At 44.2% G+C, this 22,873-nt stretch overlaps 1 protein-coding gene across 2 annotated transcripts in view; it reads right to left on the bottom strand.

Moving 5' to 3' along the window:
- The window catches only part of LOC144756158 (E3 ubiquitin-protein ligase TRIM39-like), a 218,696-nt gene that overhangs the window by 37,751 nt on the left and 158,072 nt on the right, over nucleotides 1-22,873 (bottom strand). Inside the window, exon 7 of one of the 2 annotated variants that reach the window (XM_078645738.1) lies at nucleotides 4,845-5,409. In XM_078645738.1, the coding sequence (XP_078501864.1) occupies nucleotides 4,865-5,409 (545 nt within the window). In that variant the 3' untranslated portion in view covers nucleotides 4,845-4,864. Of the gene's footprint in view, nucleotides 1-4,363; nucleotides 5,410-22,873 lie in introns of those variants that run through there. The other variant, XM_078645739.1, reaches the window with a different exon arrangement.

The raw sequence follows: 22,873 nt of genomic DNA, 5'->3' as shown, positions 1-22,873 counted from the left end.
ATGTCAAGCAGACTGATAAACGCCACCTGGGGGACCTTGTGACATGCTACATATCTGCTCTCCAGCCAGCCACTGAAAAGCTAACCCAGCCCCACCAGCCTCTCCTGGACATTACTCTCCGTGCCTGCCCAGAGGTCCCCGACCCCTCCTTTACAGCTCTGTTCTTTTCTCTGAACCGGGGCCTGCACGAGGAGCCTGGACTGCCTCTGAAGCTGAACTCCACAAACATCAAGTAAGTGGGGGGAATAAAATATCTCTTGCATTTTGTTTAATAAACAGAAAATGTAAATTTTCTTATCTGCTGGTTTTTTGTTATTTTTTTTCAATGTGTAGTGCCCTGCACAGAAGCCAGTGCAGTTGGCGGCACCACCCATGCCAGGCTCACTGCAGGCATTTAAAATTCATACATGTCAAAAGGCCCGATTTGGGCGGGAGACGCCCAACCTTTAAAGCCAAAACCAGCTTTATTTCTGCAGCCTGCGGCCTCTGCTTTTGCAGAAGTCAATGGGGAAAATTCATTCTTCCGTTTATTTTAAACAAATCTCCCTCTTTACTCTTCTAAAATGTTGGCATTTTGCTCCACCGAAGGGCATCTATCCCGATCTGCCACTGCTCGCTGTGCTGCTCTGCCTATCTCAATCCAGATGTGCAGCTTAACCTGCAATTACAGTACCGAGGCTCTGATGATGGCCTTTAAGTCTTTTTTATGCCCTCGCCCTATGTGCCCCCTGGGCAGTTTGCAGTCTATGGATGAAATGCCAGGAAGTGAGGGTGGTGAGGAAGGGCTGGATCTGGGTTTACTAGAAGCAGGGTAATGAGAAATACCAGGAAGTGAGGGGGAGCTAGGGGAGGGCAGGATGTGGGTATGCTAGAAGCAGGGTAATGAGTGATGCCAGGAAGTGAGGGGGAGCGAGGGGAGGCCAGGATGTGGGTATGCTAGAAGCAGGGTCATGAGTGATGCCAGGAAGTGAGGGGGACGAGGGGAGGCCAGGATGTGGGTATGCTGGAATCACGGTAATGAGTGATGCCAGGAAGTGAGGGGGACGAGGGGAGGCCAGGATGTGGTTATGCTGGAAGCAGGGTAATGAGTGATGCCAGGAAGTGAGGGGGAGCGAGGGCAGGCCAGGATGTGGGTATGCTAGAAACAGGGTAATGAGCGTTGCCAGGAAGTGAGGGTGGTGAGGGAGGGCTGGGCCCGAGTATACTAGAAGCAGGGTAATGATATGCCAGGAAGTGAGGGGGAGCGAGGGGAGTGCTGGATGTAGGTATGCTAGAAGCAGGATAATTCCAGAGAGCATGGGTGGCGAGGGAGGGTTCGATGCGGGTACGCTAGAAGCAGGGTAATAAGCGATGCAAGGAAGTAAGGGTGAACAAGTGGGTATGCTAGAAGCAAGGTAATGGGTGATACCAGGAAGTTTGGGTGGCGAGGGAAGGCTTGATCCAGGTATACTAGAAGTAGGGTAGTGAGTGATGCCAGGAAGTGAGGGGGAGCGAGCGAAGGCCGGCATGTGGATAGGTTAGAACAAGTTTAATGAGTGTTGCCAGGAAGTGAGGGGGAGCGAGGGGAGGCCAGGATGTGGGTATGCTAGAAACAGGGTAATGAGCGTTACCAGGAAGTGAGGGTGGCGAGGGAGGGCTGGGTCTGGGTATGCTAGAAGCAGGGTAATGAGAAATACCAGGAAGTGAGGGGGAGCGAGGGGAGGCCAGAATGTGGGTATGCTAGAAGCAGGGTAATGAGTGATGCCAGGAAGTGAGGGGGAGCGAGGGGAGTCCAGGATGTGGGTATGCTAGAAGCAGGGTAATGAGTGTCATTGACCACTTTTAATGTTGGAGGAGTTAGTAACAACAGAATAAAACTCTTTAGTACTCCCTCATCCAATTTTAACACACTTTTCATTTCACTTATACATATTTTTTCGCACTGCGACATCAGTCACTCTGTTCCATCTATGAACTCTAACACAGAGTAGTAAGACCATACTGAGGCCGGTCTGAGCAGGTGAGGGCTTTTTACCAACTTGTCCCCATCTGTGAAGGGCAGGGGCTCCACCTTTTGGTCAAAAAAGGAATCCCAAATGATGAAGGGTGGTTCCGTGTGGTGACTGATGGGTATCCTTCACCGACCAATTTGGGGGTCTGGGGATTAACCTTCAAGTACAGAATAGATTTAGTGTCTATGTCGGGCGTCTTTATCACTGTAGCGTATATTTTCCTGTTTAGACCCTTTGATACTTGTGTGTAGGAAAAGGTAGTGAGTGATGCTAGGAAGTGAGGAGGATGCGAGGGGAGACCGGGATGTGGATATGTTAGAACAAGTTTAATGAGTGTTGCCAGGGAGCGAGGGGAGGCCAGGATGTGGGTATGCTAGAAACAGGGTAATGAGTAATGCCAGGAAGTGAGGGTGGTGAGGGAGGGCTGGGTCTGGGTATGGTAGAAGCAGGGTAATGATATGCTAGGAAGTGAGGGGTAGCGAGGGGAGTGCTGGGTGTAGGTATGCTAGAAGCAGGGTAATTCCAGAGAGCATGGGTGGTGAGGAAGGGTTTGATGTGGGGACGCTAGAAGCAGGGTAATGAGCGATGTGAGGGTGAAGAATTGGGTATGCTAGAAGCAAGGTAATGGGTGATACCAGGAAGTTTGGATGGGGAGGGTGGGCTGGAGTTGGGTACTCTAAATATAGGGTAATGAGCGATGCCAGGAGGTAAGGTTGAGGGGGATTGTAGGATCTGGGTATGCTAGAAGTTGGGTAATGAGGGATACCAGGATACACAGGGGTGAAGAAAGGGCTGAATCTGGGTATGAAGAAGCATGGAAATGAGTGGTGCTAGAAAGTAAGGGTGGAAAGAGGAGAAATGAACCATGTAAGCTAGAAGCTGGGGGAATGAATGATTCTAGGAAGTGGGGGTTCCGAAGGGAGGGCGAGATCCAACTATGGCTAGACCTAGGGTAATGAACGATTCCGGGTGGTGAGAGGAGGGTGGGACCTGGGTCTTCTAGAGTAGGGCAATAATAAGCAGTGCAAGGAGGTAGAGGACGAGGGAAGGGCTGAACCTGTCTATGCTAGAAGCAGGGTAATGAGGTCTAAAAAGTAAGGGTAGTGAGGGGATGGTTGGATCTGGGTATGCTAGAAGTAAGGTAATTTGGGATACCTTGAAGTAAGGTTAGCAAATAGGGTTTAACTCTAGTAATGCTATAAGCAAGGTATCTAGCAATGCCAGGAAGTAGCGATGGCACCAGAAGGGCTGAATCATTTCTAGAACTAAGGTAAAGAGCAATGCCAGGAAGTAAGGGTGGTCAGAGGAAAGCTGTACCTGGGTATCCTCCAAGTTTTGTAGTGAGTGATTTTAGAAACTAAGCAGGACGAGATAAAGGCTAGATCTAAGTTTGGTAGAAAGATGGCAATAAACTATAACAAAGTAAAGGCGGTAAGGGAAGAGCTGAAGCTGGGTATGCTAGAAGCAAGGTAATGAGTGCCAGGAAGTAAGGGTGGTGATGGGAGGGCTGTAGTTGGGTATGCTAGATGCATGGTAATGAGCAGTGCTAAAAAGTGAGGATGGTGAGGAGAGAGCTGGCTCCTGACATTCTAAAGGTAAAGTAATTAGCGTTGCCTTAAATAGGGGTGGCAACCGAATGGCTTGATCCTGGGGTGGTAGAAGTAGGGTAAAGGACAATGCCAGGAAGTAAGGTGACAGGAAGGATATACCCTGTATGCAAGGAGTTGGGTAGCTAGTGAAGCCAGAACCTACGGGTGACGAGATGAGGGTTGGATCTAAGTATGGTAGAAGCATACTACGACTATGCCAGGGGCTAACGGTGCAAGGGTAGGGCTGAACCTGGCTATGCCAGACGCAGGATTTTGTTCAATGCCAGGAAGTGAGAGTGGGCGAAAGCAAAGCTGGATCTGGGTATGTTAGAAGCAGAGGAATGTGCGATGGCAGGAATTAAAATTGGGGAAGGCTAGACCTGGGTTTGCTGGAATCAGGGTTAAGAGTGAGGCCAAGATGTAGGTTGGTAAGAGGAGGACTCAACCCTGCTATTCCAAAAGTACGGTAATGAGCGATGCCAGGAAGTAATGGTGGCAAAGAGAGGACAGAACATGGGTATGTATAAAGCAGGGTATTGATCGATGCCAGAATGACGGTGGGAAGGGGAGGCTCGATCTGGGAATGATACACAGGACCCTTGAGGCCAGTCCACCTCACCCATTGGTGCCTCCATTTTGCATTGCAAACTCACCAGGGATTTGCAATGCAGGAAGTGCCAATGAAAGAAACTGCATGGCTCGGAGACAAATGGCTTATGATTCCACTTATAAGCGTATTTGGAATATTCTGTGATTGGAAACATGTCCCACATTGTAAATGAATTAAATATTAACAACTTGTTTATTAAACTTCAAATGAACATGTTTATCGATTGTTTGAATTAAATAACGTTATAAGCTGTAACTGGTCAGTGAAATGCCAAATGCACAAAAAATTGGTATGTTTTGCTTAACAGTTGTAGCACCAATTGATAAGAGTGATAAATAATATAACAGGTGTGCTCCTCACACCCCCATTACCGTTTTGCTATTTTTAGCCACACCTCCGACTCCGCCCACTAATCCAATCCTCTGCTTATTCCTTGCCCCTGAGTCTCCGCCCACAGTTCCCCTACTTTTTTGGCCCCACTTTGACCACTGCTTGAACCTGATTTCCTAGTGGACAGATGTGGCTGTAGCGCCCCACCCTCTGTGATATTACTATTCACCTGTAATGACAGTACACGCAGTAACCTTCCCTGAAGTTAGAGACAGTAAGTTACATTATACACAGCTCCTTTCGATGGTTGCAGCGCTCTCTCACCTGCGCTGCAGACAGTCTCTTCACTCCCGTCCCGTCACCGTCCAGATCCGCAGCGCCCCCTGATTCTCCCCGCCATCGTTGGGTCCTGGACTGAAGAAGGGCCGCAGGGTGGGGGGGAAGGAGGCCCCCGAGAAGGTGAAGAGCAGAGACCGGTCATCCACATTGTACCACGAGAGCCTGCCCGCCTCATAGTCCAGGAAGAAACCCACAGCCCTGGGACACACACGGGGTGTCAGGAGGGTAGAGGGGGAGGTGCCAGCTATATATATACTATCAGTGAGCCCCACTACCCAGACTTCAACCTCAGAAGTTGGTGGGATCACCCCCTTCCTGTTCACCGCCTCGTCACACACCCCTAGCTCCCAGTCCGTCTTGTCCCCCACCTCCACCTCCCAGTAATGCCTCCCTGAGCTCAGCCTCTCTCTCCCCAGGACCATGAGGTAATTAGTGAATCTCTGAGGCGTGTCGGGCAGATCCTGGTATCTGTCTCCGCGGCTCACGCTCCTTCCGTCCTCGGACAGGATGAGGTTCCTATGAGCAGTGTCCGGATCCAGGGTCATCGCAACTGCAAAACAAGGAGAAGCAGAGGTCAGCGCTCAGCAACCACTCTGTCAAAAACTTTCACGTTTCAGTTAATTAAAACCATAACAATACATTTACTAAAAACCGACTGTTGCGATTAAAAGAAGTTATTTTTTTGTTATCCTAAAAATCGTAAAAGCCTTTTGTTTCTACTATACTATACTTACTTTTAAAAAAAAGGAAGACTTTTTAACGTGCATAGTTTACAGTTTAGTAAGTATGGAGCATTAATGAATCCCTGAAAAGGGTTCCTCTCAATGTTCTGATATTATTCTGTGTTGTGTTCAGGAGTACGGTCTGCTTCTGAGTTGGCCGGCTTATTTGCTTTTTGCGAGCAGGGCACAGGGTTACTTTTTAGTGCTTGTGCATGAGCTGAGAGGAACTTTATTAGTTGGCAATTCAATGGAGTGTCATTTGGGTCGAAGGTCGCCGATCTGCATGTTGTTATGCCTCTAGTGTTCATGGCTTTCTTTAGGAAAGTGACTCGTGCTTGAGATAAATTCAGACAAATACAGACATGGTGGACAAGGTCCTCTTTACTGCTCCCACATAGTCTTCAGTCTTTAGGCACATCGTGGACCCAAATTGGCTGGTCCATGGTGGATGGAAATTTGCCCAGACGCAGAGCCATTAATTGTAGTTTTCTGTGGGCAGAGAACGTGATAGTTAAGTATGGTCCTGGGGTAAGTGATTTGTAATTGGATATTACCATCCATGCATGTTTTCTCATGCTAAAGGTGGTTATGTCTGCTAGCAACGAGTGGAGCTTTGCGGATTTACTTATAGCTTGCTTAAAGACCAGGTAGGGCAGATTGGTTTCCCAGAGTTCTCTTGTGCAAGTGTCTGTTAGAGGCGTTTTTAGGTATTGGTTGTACGGGAACTTTGCGTCTTCCTCGATTTTGTTCCACAGAGCCTTATTCAGTTCCAAGACTGCTATGTTTTGTTTTAAGCTATACCATTACGTGATGGTTGCATACTTTCTTCCTAGCATTTCGTTTGTTATCCCAAATTCTAGTCTGGTCTGCGCTGGTGAAGCTCCCTGATGGAGTTGAAAGACTTTTTTGTAGATTGCCACTTGTTCTTTGTTTAGTAGGTCAGCGTCTTTCCCATGGAGAGCTGTGCTGCCGTATGATAGCGTAGGTAGCGCTTTGGCTTTTATTGTTGCCAGTAGGGGTTTGAATGATGGCCCCTTGAGCTTTCTTGATCAGGACCTGAAGGCGAATGATAAGGTGTTTGCTCTCTGAGAAATGTAGGCTTTTTGCTGCTGATGGTGGTGCCGGTTATTGAATTAGAACCCCAGGTAATTGTAGTTAGATACTACTTCTACCGTTTTGCCCTCCAGTTGGAATTGTTGTTTGCAACCACTCACAGCAGTAATTACAACTCACCCAACCACGGAGCACCCACTAGCAGGTGCTCACAACCAGTGCTTAATTTGTAAACGAAAATAAGTGCCAGGATTGTCATCAGGCGGCCACTGCAGCTTGCATCACACAGTGCCCATGGCAGCGCTGCCATTGATTGTAGCAACACAACTGCTAACCAATGCACTCCTACAAGTGTGACACATCAGATTATTCCAGGCTTACAGTGGCTTGGGCAGCAGGTGATAGTACATTGAATTAATAAGTGATTGCTGTTGTGTTCATCTCAAAATTAGCCAGACAGCATGTGCAAACTGTCACAAGCGCCGGTGTTGACAATTAAGTGCTGGTGCTGAGCACCAGAAACCACACGCTCAAATTAAGCACTGCTCACAAGCGCCTTGTAGCCATGAACATTCTATCAATAAATCAGACAAGCCTTGCACTTTCCGGCTGGCTTCTTTACCAGAAATAAATAGCTCTAATATTGCAAAATAAAATGACACAAACCAGCTCTGGAGAGCAGTCCGAATGGCAGGATCTCTGTTGCCTGGTTCTAGACTGCCGGTTCTGGGCTTTAGCATTGCTGGAAAACGTTTCATACCACAAGAATAACTGTATACAACATGTAAGTAAACAGGTTCTCAATATAATCAGCACAGGTAACTGATTTAAATATAATCCGCTATGAAAGTTATTTGTAAAGAGTTAAAAAAGAATGGGAACCCCTCAGTGCCCCCGCCCTCACGATTTCACACTACTATTCCAACATTCCACCCATTATACCCGCTTTTCCAGAGGCTGTGCAGAGATCGGACTATGCTGTGTAGGGATTGAGGCTGTGCAGAGACTTGATTATACTGTGTATGAACTGAGGCTGTGAAGAGTGGACTATGCTCTGTAGGGATTCAGGTGGTGCAGAAATTGAATTACGCTGTGTAGGGATTGAGGCGGTGCAGATACTGGACTCTTCTGTGTAGGGATTGAGGCGGTGCAGAAATTGAATTACGCGGTGTAGGGATGGAGGCGGTGCAGATACTGGACTCTGCTGTGTAGGGATTGAGGCGGTGCAGAAATTGAACTACGCTCTGTAGTGATTGAGGCAGTGCAGAAATTGAACTACGCTCTGTAGTGATTGAGGCGGTGCAGACATTGAACTACACTGTGTAGGGATTGAGGCGGTGTAGATTGAACTCTGCTGTGTAGGGATTGAGGCGGTGCAGAAATTGAACTATGCTCTGTCCACAAAACCCTCACTGCCCAAAAACATCTGGGCTCGTAACTGGGGCAAAGTTGACATTCCATCACTCTGCTCCTCTTTATTAACCTCATGTCCAGCCACAGAGGAACAAGCCATACTGTTTCAAGCAGAAACTTTAAACAAATGGCTGTCCAACGCCTGTGATTAAGTGGCCCCCCTGAGACGTATTAGGGTAAGACGTGCTCATGACGTCAACAAATGGTTTAGTCCTAAGCTTAAGGAGAAATAATTAGCTGTCCGCCGTGCAGAACGCGCTTGGAGACGCACCTACAGCACCGCCTCTAAATCATCGTACTCCTCCATCCAGGCCGAGTACAAGAAAGCCATCCTAGATGCAAAAACCTGCTATTTTTTTAATAAAATCCTCCGAGCAGAGAACCAACCCAGAGAAATCTTTGCCACTGTTTTTGAACTAGCCTCTTCGGACAGGACCACCTCTAAGCCGGTACCCTCCCAGTCCCTGTGTGACTCGCTGAACAACTTTTTTTATCAACAAAATTGCAGATATTAAGGCCAACATCCCCTCTCCCTCCCCAGTTTTCGTTAACCCCGACTCGCCACCCAATACCTATCACCTTGATCAAATAGCCCCCCTGTCTAAAGAAACCTTTATCTCCCTGCTTCCTTGCGTCAAGTCTGGCTCCCCTTCTGACATCTGCCCAGCCTACATATTGCGCAACATTTTCCTAACCTGCCCTTACCTTTCTCAATGAGACCCTTAAGTCAGGAACTGTCCCCCCTTGCCACAAATCTGCCACCATCATCCCAATCCTAAAAAAACCAGACGCAGACCCAACAGCGCTAGCAAATTATCGGCCCATCTCCCTTCTTCCCTATTTGGCCAAAGTCCTCGAACGCCACGTCACTAAGGTCCTCGCCTCTTTCATCGAGGACAGCGGCTTTCTCGCTCCTTGCCAAGCAGGGTTTCGCCCTCTCCATTCCACCGATAAAGTGGTGGTCTCGGTTTTAGACACACTTAGAGAGGGGCTAGACGCTAACCTCCCACAGGCACTGGTTCTTCTTGACTTGTCGGCCGCCTTCGACACGGTGGACCACACCATCCTCCTTTCCCGTGTCGAGGCGGCAGGCATTGGAGGTTCAGCCCTGGCCTGGCTCAGCTCATTTTTGAGCGATCGCTCACAGGCAGTCCATCTGGCGAATTTCTCCTCCCAAGCCCGCAAAGTGCAATGTGGCGTCCCTCAGGGATCTTCTCTTTCCCCTCTCCTTTTTAATTTATATATATGTTTCCGCTCATTTCTGCCTTACAGAGGATGGAGGTCACGGTGTTTAACTACGCCGATGACCTCCAGCTCCTCTTTAACCTCTCTAATTCTTCTGACTATCTATAATTTTCAGTCGGTGATGGTCTTTATCAGGGATTGGATGAGCTTTAACCACCTCAAGCTCAACCCTGATAAGACCGAACTCCTCACTGGCGGCAAACTCAACCCTTGGTCTCCCATCTTTTGGCCCCCCTCTTTTGGTTCCCCCCCTTCTCCCTCCCCCTCTGTTAAGACACTGGGAATCACCCTCAACCAACAACTCACCTTACACTCTCAGATCAGCACGGTGGTTTCCTCCTGTTTTTTTAATTTGCGTACTATCTGTAAGATCTCACGGTTCTTTTCCTTCCCTGCTCTTAAATTGATCCTGATGGCTATGGTCCTTTCCCGTTTAGACTACGGGAATGTCCTGTAAAATGGTGGCCCTGCGTACGCCATCCGACGGCTCCAATTGGTGCAAAACCAAGCTGCCCGCCTGGTCTATGGCTTACCCAAATCAAACCATACTACTCCCCTCCTAAGATCCCTTCATTGGCTCCCTATCAGAGAAAGGGCCCTCTTCAAGATAGGATGCATTACCTTCCAGGCTCTCGCAGGAACAGCTCCAGCGTTCATCAAGTCCAAAATCAAACCCTATATCCCCAGCAGACAACTGCGCTCTTCTTCTATGTCCCTCTTGGTGGTACCCAGGTTCAAGAAGAGCAGAATGGGAGGTTCCAATTTCTCCGTCCTCGCTCCACAATTTTGGAACTCTCTTCCTCTCCACATGAGATCTAAAACATCCTACCTGGGGTTCCGCAGCACCCTAAAAACTTTTCTGTTTTCACAGGCTTTTAAAATCTAAACCATCTCCCCATCCAACTCAGGAACCACCCTCCTCAACAGCGCCATGAAACCGCCTGGTGTACGAGCACTCAATAAATATTTTTAAATTCAAATTCAAATTCTGTAGGGATTGAGGCGGTGCAGATACTGGACTCTGCTGTGTAGGGATTGAAGCGGTGCAGACATTGAACTACATTGTGTAGGGATTGAGGCGGTGCAGATTGGACTCTGCTGTGTAGGGATTGATACAAAAAAGTGAGCGACCCAAATTACCCTTGAGGGCTTGGGTAATTAAATGAAAGGGTGAAGATGCCTTCAAGGGGATTCGTTTAGAAAAATATTTGTGATTTTAGATATGATTTGTGTACGAATTAATTAACAATCCTCATCGGAATACAATTCCACAAAATTCAATTTAAACCAAACAAACAACATGTATGACAAACATAACCACAAGCCAGGTGTATAGAAAAAGGAATTTATCACAAAATTATTTTAAAAACAGTTTATCTGATATACAGAAAATAATATAGGACTGCAGGTTGACACTTAGTATATGTACAAACAACTCAACAGAACCTATAAACGCCTATCCCAAAAGTATAATGAAAAAACAAGCGGGATAAAGCGGAGGTCGACGTTTCGGTCTCCTACAGAATGCTTGACGAGACCATCTTCAGGACTGGTAATACTTTCAATCTGTATATATACAATGTAATATAGAGTGTTAAATCTTGTTGTAACTATAGTTTCGGCAACATAGGGCCCGTCACATCATTTAAAGGTGGACCAAAGTACTCAAGGAAAATTGTTTTCAGGTATCCACCAATCTTTCGTATTGGTGAACTACGGGAAAGCGAAATATCACTGTCACGCAGTATGTCAGAGAGGCAGTTTCACTCTGTACGTCAGTCAGACCAATGAATCAAACAAATTAACGTTGTGTCACTTCGATTTCAAAAAGGGGGCTCACGTCGATGCGATAAATTAAAACCGGAGGTCCCAAGGCACACGTCCTGTTACGCTCAAACGGCGGAGCAGGCTGACAACTGCAGTGCACGGTGTACTTAGTGCATCAGTAGGCAGTGGTTTAGACGAATCGATCTCACAAAAAGAATTGAATCTGACGTAGCCTGGCTTTAACTTCGAGAGGCTCTCTCGTGTTCTGAAAAACTCTCTTCGATACGATAGTCTGATACCGGAGGTCCACAAGGCGCAAGTCCTATTATCATCAGATCTGATGGTGTATAGAAAAAGGAATTTATCACAAAATTATTTTAAAAACAGTTTATCTGATATACAGAAAATAATATAGGACTGCAGGTTGACACTTAGTATATGTACAAACAACTCAACAGAACCTATAAACGCCTATCCCAAAAGTATAATGAAAAAACAAGCGGGATAAAGCGGAGGTCGACGTTTCGGTCTCCTACAGAATGCTTGACGAGACCATCTTCAGGACTGGTAATACTTTCAATCTGTATATATACAATGTAATATAGAGTGTTAAATCTTGTTGTAACTATAGTTTCGGCAACATAGGGCCCGTCACATCATTTAAAGGTGGACCAAAGTACTCAAGGAAAATTGATTTCAGGTATCCACCAATCTTTCGTATTGGTGAACTACGGGAAAGCGAAATATCACTGTCACGCAGTATGTCAGAGAGGCAGTTTCACTCTGTACGTCAGTCAGACCAATGAATCAAACAAATTAACGTTGTGTCACTTCGATTTCAAAAAGGGGGCTCACGTCGATGCGATAAATTAAAACCGGAGGTCCCAAGGCACACGTCCTGTTACCCTCAAACGGCGGAGCAGGCTGACAACTGCAGTGCACCGTGTACTTAGTGCATCAGTAGGCAGTGGTTTAGACGAATCGATCTCACAAAAAGAATTGAATCTGACGTAGCCTGGCTTTAACTTCGAGAGGCTCTCTCGTGTTCTGAAAAACTCTCTTCGATACGATAGTCTGATACCGGAGGTCCACAAGGCGCAAGTCCTATTATCATCAGATCTGATGATAATAGGACAAAGTCCAATACGAAATACGAAAGATTGGTGGATACCTGAAAACAATTTTCCTTGAGTACTTTGGTCCACCTTTAAATGATGTGACGGGCCCTATGTTGCCGAAACTATAGTTACAACAAGATTTAACACTCTATATTACATTGTATATATACAGATTGAAAGTATTACCAGTCCTGAAGATGGTCTCGTCAAGCATTCTGTAGGAGACCGAAACGTCGACCTCCGCTTTATCCCGCTTGTTTTTTCATTATACTTTTGGGATAGGCGTTTATAGGTTCTGTTGAGTTGTTTGTACATATACTAAGTGTCAACCTGCAGTCCTATATTATTTTCTGTATATCAGATAAACTGTTTTTAAAATAATTTTGTGATAAATTCCTTTTTATATACACCTGGCTTGTGGTTATGTTTGTCATACATGTTGTTTGTTTGGTTTAAATTGAATTTTGTGGAATTGTATTCCGATGAGGATTATTAATTAATTCGTACACAAATCATATCTAAAATCACAAATATTTTTCTAAACGAATCCCCTTGAAGGCATCTTCACCCTTTCGTGTAGGGATTGAGGCGGTGCAGAAATTGAACTACGCTCTGTAGGAATTGAGGCGTTGCAGATACTGGACTCTGCTGTGTAGGGATTGAGGTGGTGCAGAAATTGAACTACGCTCTGTAGGGATTGAGGTGGTGCAGAAATTGAACTACGCTCTGTAGGGATTGAGGCGGTGCAGAAATTGAACTAAGCTGTGTAGGGATTGAGGCAGTGCAGATTGGACTCTGCTGTGTAGGGATTGAGGTGGTGCAGAAATTTAACTCAACTCTGTAGGGATTGAGGTGGTGCAGAAATTGAACTACGCTCTGTTGGGATTGAGGCGGTGCAGAAATTGAACTACCCTCTGTAGGGATTGAGGCGGTATAGAAATTGAACTACACTGTGTAGGGATTGAGGCGGTGCAGATTGGACTATGCTGTGCTCAGACGTGCAGACAGATGAGAAGAGAGTGCTGAACTTGTACTGGTGGAGAGGGCTCACCCGGCTCAGCCCTGAGTGTGGAGGGCTGTGCAGAGTGTGGAGGGCTGTGCAGAGTGTGGAGGGCTGTGCAGAGTGCTGTGGAGAGAGTGGAGGGCTGTGCTGAGTGTGGAGTTTCGTGCTCTGAAGGATGTGTGCAGAGGTTTGGTGACTGGGCAGAGTGTGTGTTTCACAGAGAGTTCAGGATTGTAAGGCCGGTCTAGTGATGAACGTTGCGCAGTGTGATGGCTGTGCAGAGAGTCTGGGTGAGTGTCGACAGAACGTGGGGGGTGAGTAGAGTGTGGGTGTGTAGTGATTGGGGCTTTTCTTCATACAGAGAGGCTGACAGAGCCAGGTTGGCAGGAACAATTTTCAATTTGGGGGTGCTGACCACCAGCGTAAACCCTGTAGAGGCACAGGGTCTGTGAAACATCAGCTGGTGCCTACAGAGAGTGTGTGTGTGGCTGTGTACGGAATGGGAGGTTGCGGACTGTGGAGAGTGTGGTTGTGCACTGACTTGGGGTTTTCTTCATAGAGAGGCTGACAGAGAGCCAGGGTTGCAGCGCAGTGCTCAATTTGTGCCAGTGGTTTTCAGTGCTCAGCACTGGCACTTAATTGTCAGCTCTAGCGACAGTCCACCACATGGTGGCACTGGCTGTTTGTAATTTTGAGATGAGCACAACAACCATGTGTATTAAGTCATTATACATGGAAAATGAATATTACCAGCCTCTCAAGCCATTATTATAGCCCTGTGGGGCCTGAAATAGTCTAAATTGTCACACTTGTAGGAGTGCGATGGTTAGGTGTTATGTTGGTACTGCCACTGGCAGCACTGGCAGGGTATGGGTGGTGCATACTTCAGTGGCCTTCCGAGAAGGACCCTGGCACTTCATGTTTTACAAATTAAGCACTGGTTGGAGAAGTGAGGGTACAATTTTCAATGTGGGGTGTCAGCCACCGACGTCACCCCAATAGAGGCACATGGTCTGTGAGAAATCCACCTGGTGCCGACACAGGGAGCTTAGAAAATGGCTCCACTACAGTGTATGGTGGATGCTTCCCTGGTGCAGGATCCAGTGCAGTATTCAGATAGTATTTCCTGACGCATATATATTACTAAATGTGGTGTGGCAGAGTAATGCAATACATCAATGTCATCAAAACCCTTAGAGATGACAGTTTAAGGCAACTAAATCACCCAAAGCAACCTATGGGCTGTAAACTCAGTTGTGGCTCAGGAGAGGCAAGTTCCTGATCACTTTCAGTGGCTGCTATTGGTTTAAAGCCAAGGCTGGTGATCCTGGTGTCTGACATGAACAGGCCCTGTGGTATGAGTGGTACAAAAGGGGGTGGTCCATCACCACCCCCTTTTCTACCGCTTTTCGCCGCCATAAGTGAGACAGGGTATGCTCAGACGTGGGTCCCTTGTTCACTTTGCCAATGGATTCAAGCAAGCCGGGCTGAAGACGGCTGGAATGCCAGAAACCGGTCCTCGGAAGCTTGTTTTGAGGTCCAGGGAAGACATGGCTTGGCAGTTCGGGCTGGACTGTTCCCATGAGGCACAGGGTCAGACTGATTTGCATATAGCCATGTCTGAACTGGGGTGGCAGAGTGGGCTAAAGAACGGTGATGGATTAAACCCAGATCTTTTGACTGGGTGTGAGTGTTTGATTGATTCAGATGCTCTGTCCATCACCACCCCCTTTTGTACCCTTGTGGTATGAGGCCTGCTACCAACAAGTGTACGAATGATCGGTCTATGTAAACATGTGAAATGAGTCAGGTGGTCTCAGACCCACTTGTGCTATGTGTGTGTTCCATATTTGGGTATTAGTGCACCTAATCACAAAAAAATCCTCAACACTTTGGAGAATGAACTGATTTTGTCTCCGACTTGCGGGAATCCTGCAATCCCCTGTTCTCCAAAGCACAGAAGGTGTACAAAATGAAGAGGCAGGGAATCAATTTCCATTGCCAATGTGATTTAGGGAGTTATCTGCATAATCCTGTAGCTCAAGCTGTAATAATTCCCATTCCCCACTAAAGACCCCTCTTCAGCAGGCACCAATCCCCCACAAAATGGGAGAAACATAAGAGTGACCGCAAGAAATCATCCAATAATTGACAATTTATAGCCAAGCCCCTGATGCACTACTTCTTGGTTCCTCCAAATCATCAGTATTTCATTAGAAATATCTTCTGCCCATTGTTTAGTTTCCGAGATAGTTTAATTTAGAAACACTGAAGCAGAGCATGAATACTGGGTATGGGGAAGCTGTGGTCTCAAAACTGGCCACCCCGAGTGACCCCTCATAAGACGGACAAATTGATCCTTTAAAGCAGGCACCACTTTCCAGTTCTTCTCTTTTGCAAAACTTTACTGTCAGGTGTTTTAATCACGTGGTGTCACTGAAAGCAAATGAACATACAACTCACACAATGCACCTAGTTTTCAAAGGTGAATCCAGGACTACAGACAGGGCGCCCTACTGACATGGGACATGGAGGGAGATCTGCCAACCCTAACACTGCAAACCATGGACAGAGCTGATGCCGAGCCTGGACTATGCTGAACAGCACCACTTCTTCATGACTATCAATGCACAGGAGCCAGGGCTGGGAGCAGGGGAAGGGCTGGGAGCAGGGTCACAGCTGATGCCGAGCCTGGACTATGCTGAAATGCACGGGAGCCAGGGTTGGTGGAATGAGCAGACTCCTGTGTGCTAACATCAGCCTGACACTTACCAACCTATGCATCCCTCCCTTATCACAAACGAGCTGTGATAAATGTAAGATATTAGGTACATGTACTTTCCTGTAGATTGGTTTATACGGAGGTTTTGTTTTCTATTTTTAGTATATTAAAAGTGTAAATTCGACTCACGGATTCTTACTAGAGAGTGGCATGAAATGTGTTTTCATATTTTGTAGCACCTACCATTGCGTGTTTGATAAAGACTAGGCCTAGATCCGTGGGTTAATGCACCTGCTGTGCAATGTCTCAACTGGAAGGAAACATTTTAAATAGAAAAAAACATAACATAGGATAAATAGAAACGGGAAGAAGTCAGAAGGTTCCATATTACTTCTCAGTGCTAAATCAGGAGGTAAAAGCCACTAATAGACATCAACAATTTACACAATGAGGCATGACATACAATCGCACAGCACAACACTTTACACATTTCTAACTCCACATCACCTCCAGCCTGTGCAGATGTAATGCAGATGTTTGGGTGCGGTGTATTTTCCAGAAGTTTATTGAAGAACAGCACAGCAAAGTTCCTGTCAATGGTGAAGCAGGATACAACTGCCTTCCAAGTACAGAATGCTACATTAGCACAGTTCTGTTTGGAATGAAGAACCAATGCAGAAACAGAACATGTCTCATGCCTTAAAGGCATACATCTATATATACAAATGGTGTATTAATATGAATAATAAATACAGAATGTAACACATCTCCCTTTTTTTAAAACAGAAACAAAACAGAAAATACACAGAAGGAATGTTACACAAAATCTTGTAAAGAACCAGGTCTATTTCTGATCCGTACATCAGTTTTGACTCTAGATGCCACAGAATCATGTTTAGACTCTCGCATTAGTTTGTCATCACATATTGACTTTTCTTGATCTATCTTGGTGTCCTGTTTGGGACACTTAGCTACTCTCCTTGAATTCCAAACTTTACCATCTTGTGTAATCACAGTATTCTTGAACACTCTTTTAATTTGAATGGGTCTACCATATTTACTCATGCCCTTACCAACAAAACCAGGTTTTAGAATGCTGACCCAATCACCAACCTCTAAGTCATGTTCCCTAGTGTTCCACTTGCTGTTGTACCATAACATGGCTTTGTCCTGCTTCCCACTTACTCTATTGGCAATTTCTTGAATATCAACTTCATCCTTCACAACATTCTTACACTGTTCCCTGAACCACCACGGGCAAATATCTGAAACTGGGTCTCTTCCTTTAAACAACTTAAAAGGACTGACCTCCGTTGTGGCTTGTGGGGTCATTCTATAAGCCCATAACTTTTCTCTAATCACATTCAACCAATCCCCTTTACTTTTGACAGCATCAGTTACAAAACTTTTCAACACTCGGTTAAAACGCTCAACCTGTCCATCCTCATGCGGTTCATAAAGTGACGTGCAAATATGTTTAATCTGACAACACTTCAAGAAATGCACCATCTCATCAGAAACCAATTGTACCCCATTGTCAGAAATTAAAGTAGCAGGACATCCTTCTCGGGCAAAAACTTCTCTGAAAAAATTAATGACTGCATTTGTAGTAGCCTTAGCCACAAACTTAACTTCTGGCCACTTCGAATGATAGTCAATGATGACCAGAGCAAAACGTGCGGTTTCAGGTAAAATAGCAAAAGGGCCAGAAATATCAAAGGCAATTTTTTTCCGTGGAAACTGGGGCCATGTGAAAGTCTTAAGTGGCGGAACATGAACCTTCAGCATTTTATCACTTTCACAACAAACATTACACTCCCTGACAGTGCGATCAATGAATTTGTCCATTCCTGGCCACCAAAAGTACACTCGAATCAAACGTTTCATTGATGAGATACCAGGATGCGTCTTGTGTGCCAATTTCAAAATTAACTCTCGCACGCCATAGGGTGGAATGCACTTCCCCGACTTGAACAGAAAATCTCCCTCATACACCAATTCATCAGCCACATTGAAGAAAGGTAACAATTCTGATCTAATACTGCTTTTGCTAGGCCAGCCTTCCAGCACATACTTCTTTAGACAAAGATACAAATCATCTGCCTCTTGAGACTCTTTCCACTTTAATTCCGTGATATCTTGGTATTGTACAGGAAGCACGTCAGATATTTTAAACACAAAATCAACCTCCTTGACAACATTCACCTCCTTCTTACTATCTTCACATGGAAGACGTGACAAGAAATCTGCAGGTAAAATTTTTTTTTCCAGGGATAAACTCAACCGAAATATTGTACTCCTGCAATTTAGATGCAAGCCGTGCAATCCTCGCTGTGGAATTCCAACCTCCACCAACTGACAATATGTGTATTAGGGGTTTATGGTCTGTCCTAAGAATAAAACTACTTCCCCACACATAAATCCTAAAATGTTCCACTGCCCACACACACGCAAGCAACTCTCTCTCAATAACCGCATACCTGCGTTCGGTCTCATTGAGTGTCCTAGAAGAAAAGGAAACATTCCACTCAACATTACCATCTCTTTGGGGAAAAACAGAACCAAGACCATATAAACTGGCATCAGTCGTGATAATACATTTATAACCCATTCTGAATGGTTTCAAGGTAGGAGCATTTACAATATCACTTTTAATGTCCATGAAAGCACGGTCTTGTTCACCTTTCCAATCAAATACGGCATTGTGTCTCAAAAGTAGTATTCGCACATTCCTGAAAAGGATAAAAGCTGTTCCTTGTTGACTGGAGCTGGGGCTTTAAGAATAGCATCTACATTAGACTTTTTGGGAACTAAACCTTCACCTGATAACGTGTGCCCCAGGTACTCAACAGATTTACAAAACAGATTGCATGTATGTGCCTTTAAAGTAAGACCACTATTCTCCAGTCTTTTGCACACCTGATCCAAATGTGATACATGTTCATGTTCATTTTTTGAAAAAACTAAAATATCGTCTTGGAAACATTTGACAAATGAATCCAAATCCCTAAAAATATGAAACATCACCCTCTGAAAAACAGAGGCAGCTGACGCCAGTCCAAATGGCATCCTTTTATATTAAAAAAGACCCATGGGTGTGATGAATGCAGTATACTTTTTTGACTCTTCAGTTAGTTCGATTTGATGATACGCTGATCTGAGATCAAGGGTGGAAAAAATCTGCGCACCATCAAAAAGGGAAACCAGCTCATTAATGTTTGGAAGTGGGTGACAATCGATTATGATATTAGCATTCAAAGCTCTCAAATCAATGCATACGCGTAATTTTTGATCTGGTTTTCGCACAAGAAATATAGGGGACACCCATTCTGAAGATTCAATGGGTTCAATAATGTTCTCTTTAAGAAGATCATTCAACATTTCTTTCAATTCATCTCTCACATTGAGAGGAACACCTCTCAATTTTTGTTTGACAGGTAGCGCATCATCTTTCAAAACAATTTTGTGTGTAAAAATTTTTTAACCTATCCAATTCCTCAGAAAACACTTTGTTATACTTCTGATTTCAAAACTCCCTGCTTTCCTTTTTATCTTCTTCGACAATGGTACTTACCATGTCTGAATCACTACATAATGAGACTGGGTCCTTGGAACGTGGATTGAGAATTATTCCCAACTCAAATTGATCTCTCCAACCCAACACATTAACGCCTTTAATCGCAATATATAACTTAATCATAGCTTGTCTCGTTCTAAAAGTTAGAGGTACCTTTAAAAACCCTTCTACATCAATAGTGGAACCATTAAAACTTTCAGCCATAATATCTGAAGGTAACATTTTTGTAATGTCACACGTCTCCATTAATCTCTCATTAAAGTATTCTCTGGTGATAATCGTCCATGGTGAACCTGAATCCACCATGATCTCTATTTCTTTATTGTACACATAAAATGAACATTTGGGAGAAAACAAACTTCCTATGCAACCTTTTTGAATAATGGATACAACCAAACCCTTATTGGATTCTAGAATTTGACCATCCTCTGTACCTCATTAATACATGACACTTTAATAGGATCTGCATTGTTGGAAGAAGAACGTGCTTGAAAGTTACGTCTATCCCTACAAACATTACTAAAATGTCCCATTCTCCCACAAATTTTACATTCCCTGTTAATAGCTGGACAACCTTGAAATGAAGCAATATGTGATTCACTACCACATCTAAAACAAGTAAATACTTTGTTGAAATTCTCTTGTCTTTTGTAAGTAGAATTAGTAAAGTTCCCTTTGTTTTTTTCTTGAGTAAAATTGGAACCTTTGTAGTTCAGTTTAGGCTTTAAAACACAAACTTCCTCCTCAGATGTAGACTTATTAGTGGAACTTTTTTCAACTACATTCATCCATTTTTCTGACGTTTCCGTAGATTTTGCTACTGCAATAGTTTATTCCAAATTTGGATCTCCCATACACCAGAGTTTCTCTTGGATCTTTTTATTTTTCACATGGACGATAATTTGGTCTCTAAGCATTCCGTCACACATCATTCCAAAATTACAATGCAGACTTAAAGATCTTAAAGCAGTAAGAAAGTTATCAAAAGATTCATAGTTTTTTTGCGCTCTGGTGTAAAATTTAAAACGGTTTAAAGCGATGTTGGCTGTAGGTTTAAAACGTTTTTCAAGTCTACGTACACATTTAGAGCATCACCTTCACCAGGCCGTGCAATACTTTGTGGTAATGTTCTAAACATTTCCTGTCCTTCTGAACCAAGGCAATGAAGTAATATGCTTTTCTTTCTTTCAGCCCCCATTCTCTCCCCATCAATAGCCTTCATATAATTAAAGAACTCTTCTTTCCATCTAGACCATGGCATTGGAGGGTCACCTTTGTTTTGCAAAAACTTAGCTGGGGGATCAAACTGCATTTTTTTTAAAAATAAATTAAATAAATTGAGATAAACAATTTCTAACATATGCAGTAGATATAACACACTATAATAACTACCAGAAATATAAATGAACAAACAGAATGCAATATGAGCACTAAAGTAAATAAGGTATAACCCAAAAGAAATATGAATAAAACACCTGCACAAAAATAATGTAGTGTTGAAATTACCAGTTTGTTTTAAAATTGAGTATTTCAGTGCTTCCGATGTGCTTGAAAATATAAAAACAAGTTGAACTTCATTAAAATGGACCGTGTTCGTGAAGAGCTTCCGATGGTTGCTGGGATACGTGCCCAGAATGCACAGCGCTACCCAGAATGCCTCAGTTTTCCCAGAATTCACCGCTTCAAAGGAATCCAACACGTCGGGAAAGAAGCAACAACAAATGGAACACTCTCGAGCGCCCGGACACTGAAGAATTAAAAGATGCAGGTAGGTCTGAACGGATAACTTGAACCGTTGCAACTTGTTAGAACTGGGGTTGAAATCACTGAAATTGAATGCGCCGATGATTTGCACCCGCTATAACTTGCCAGCGCCGTGAAATAGAAATCACTCGAACTGACTGCTGAGCGTAGGCACTGAGGAAATGCTTTGGCAGTTGTGAAAATAACAGCGCAGTCAACTGATTGGAAGCCACTCGGATCAAAAGATGATTGCAATGCTGAGTACGCCGTCAACTTGTGATATTCTGTTCATGCGCAAGCAAATTTCAAATAAAGCGCTGAAAGGTAGAATCACACACGGAGGGCTTGAGAAGCGCCGAACTGAATTACACTCTGTTCATCCTGTTCATAAAATTAGGATGAATGTCCAACGTTTCTCAAAAACACACTGAAATATTAGAACCGGCATATAATTGAAATCAATAAAAGTACAGTACCTTGAGATAAACGTTCCAAATAGAAAAAAAATGAAGAAGTTGAAAATAAGTAAATCCATCCAATGGGTTCACTGGGTACTCCGCTCCTGTGCTGAGAATTGGCAGGAGTAAATGGTCCTCGTCGCCAAATTTTGAAAGAAATCAACCCAAAAATGTATTTTCCAGAAGTTTATTGAAGAACAGCACAGCAAAGTTCCTGTAAATGATGAAGCAGGATACAACTGCCTTCCAAGTACAGAATGCTACATTAGCACAGTTCTGTTTGGAATAAAGAACCAATGCAGAAACAGAACATGTCTCATGCCTTAAAGGCATACATCTATATATACAAATGGTGTATTAATATGAATAATAAATACAGAATGTAACTACCTGCTGTGCAATGTCTCAATTGGAAGGAAACATTTTAAATAGAAAAAACATAACATAGGATAAATAGAAACGGGAAGAAGTCCGAAGGTTCCATATTACTTCTCAGTGCTAAATCAGGAGGTAAAAGCCACTAATAGACATCAACAATTTACACAATGAGGCATGACATACAATCGCACAGCACAACACTTTACACATTTCTAACTCCACATCACCTCCAGCCTGTGCAGATGTAATGCAGATGTTTGGGTGCGGTGTTGCAGCTTTACCTTGTAATCTGTGTGGGACAAATGTGTTTTATCTCTAAACTCACTGAGTATACAAACTGTAATGCTGAAGAAATAGAGTCTCTACACACATTTCACTGAGGTCTAATAAGAGGCAGTGTGTATGATAAAAGATGAAAGGCATCACAAGTATTTTGAATTTGACTTACGTCAATTATACCAGAATATGCATATCTATAAAGCTATGTTATAGACATAGTTTTAGTAGAATCAAAATGTCTTGGCTAGCACTACAGCTAAAAAAATGGTCAGAGGTTGGCTGCCAGACTTGACTTTGCTTGTGCTTTTTTGTAAATCTTCACTGCAATTTTATAAAGAGGGATGAAAATATAGAAAGAATAGAGAGGCTTGCAAAGGTAGATAGAGAGAGCTGTTAGACTGGCAGGCAGAGAAAGATAGAGACAAGACAGACAAATAGACCGTTGCATAGAAAAGAGAGCTCAACAGAGAGGGCTGCATACATATGGAGAGTTGCCTAAATAGATTGCTAGGTAGACAGACAGACAGACATGGTTG

The sequence above is a fragment of the Lissotriton helveticus genome, chromosome 5_1 (assembly GCF_964261635.1).
Source record: "Lissotriton helveticus chromosome 5_1, aLisHel1.1, whole genome shotgun sequence".
In the NCBI taxonomy this organism is placed as follows: Eukaryota; Metazoa; Chordata; class Amphibia; order Caudata; family Salamandridae; genus Lissotriton; species Lissotriton helveticus.
Note: the sequence above shows the minus strand (reverse complement) of the source record. Positions and strands in the feature narration are given on the sequence as shown.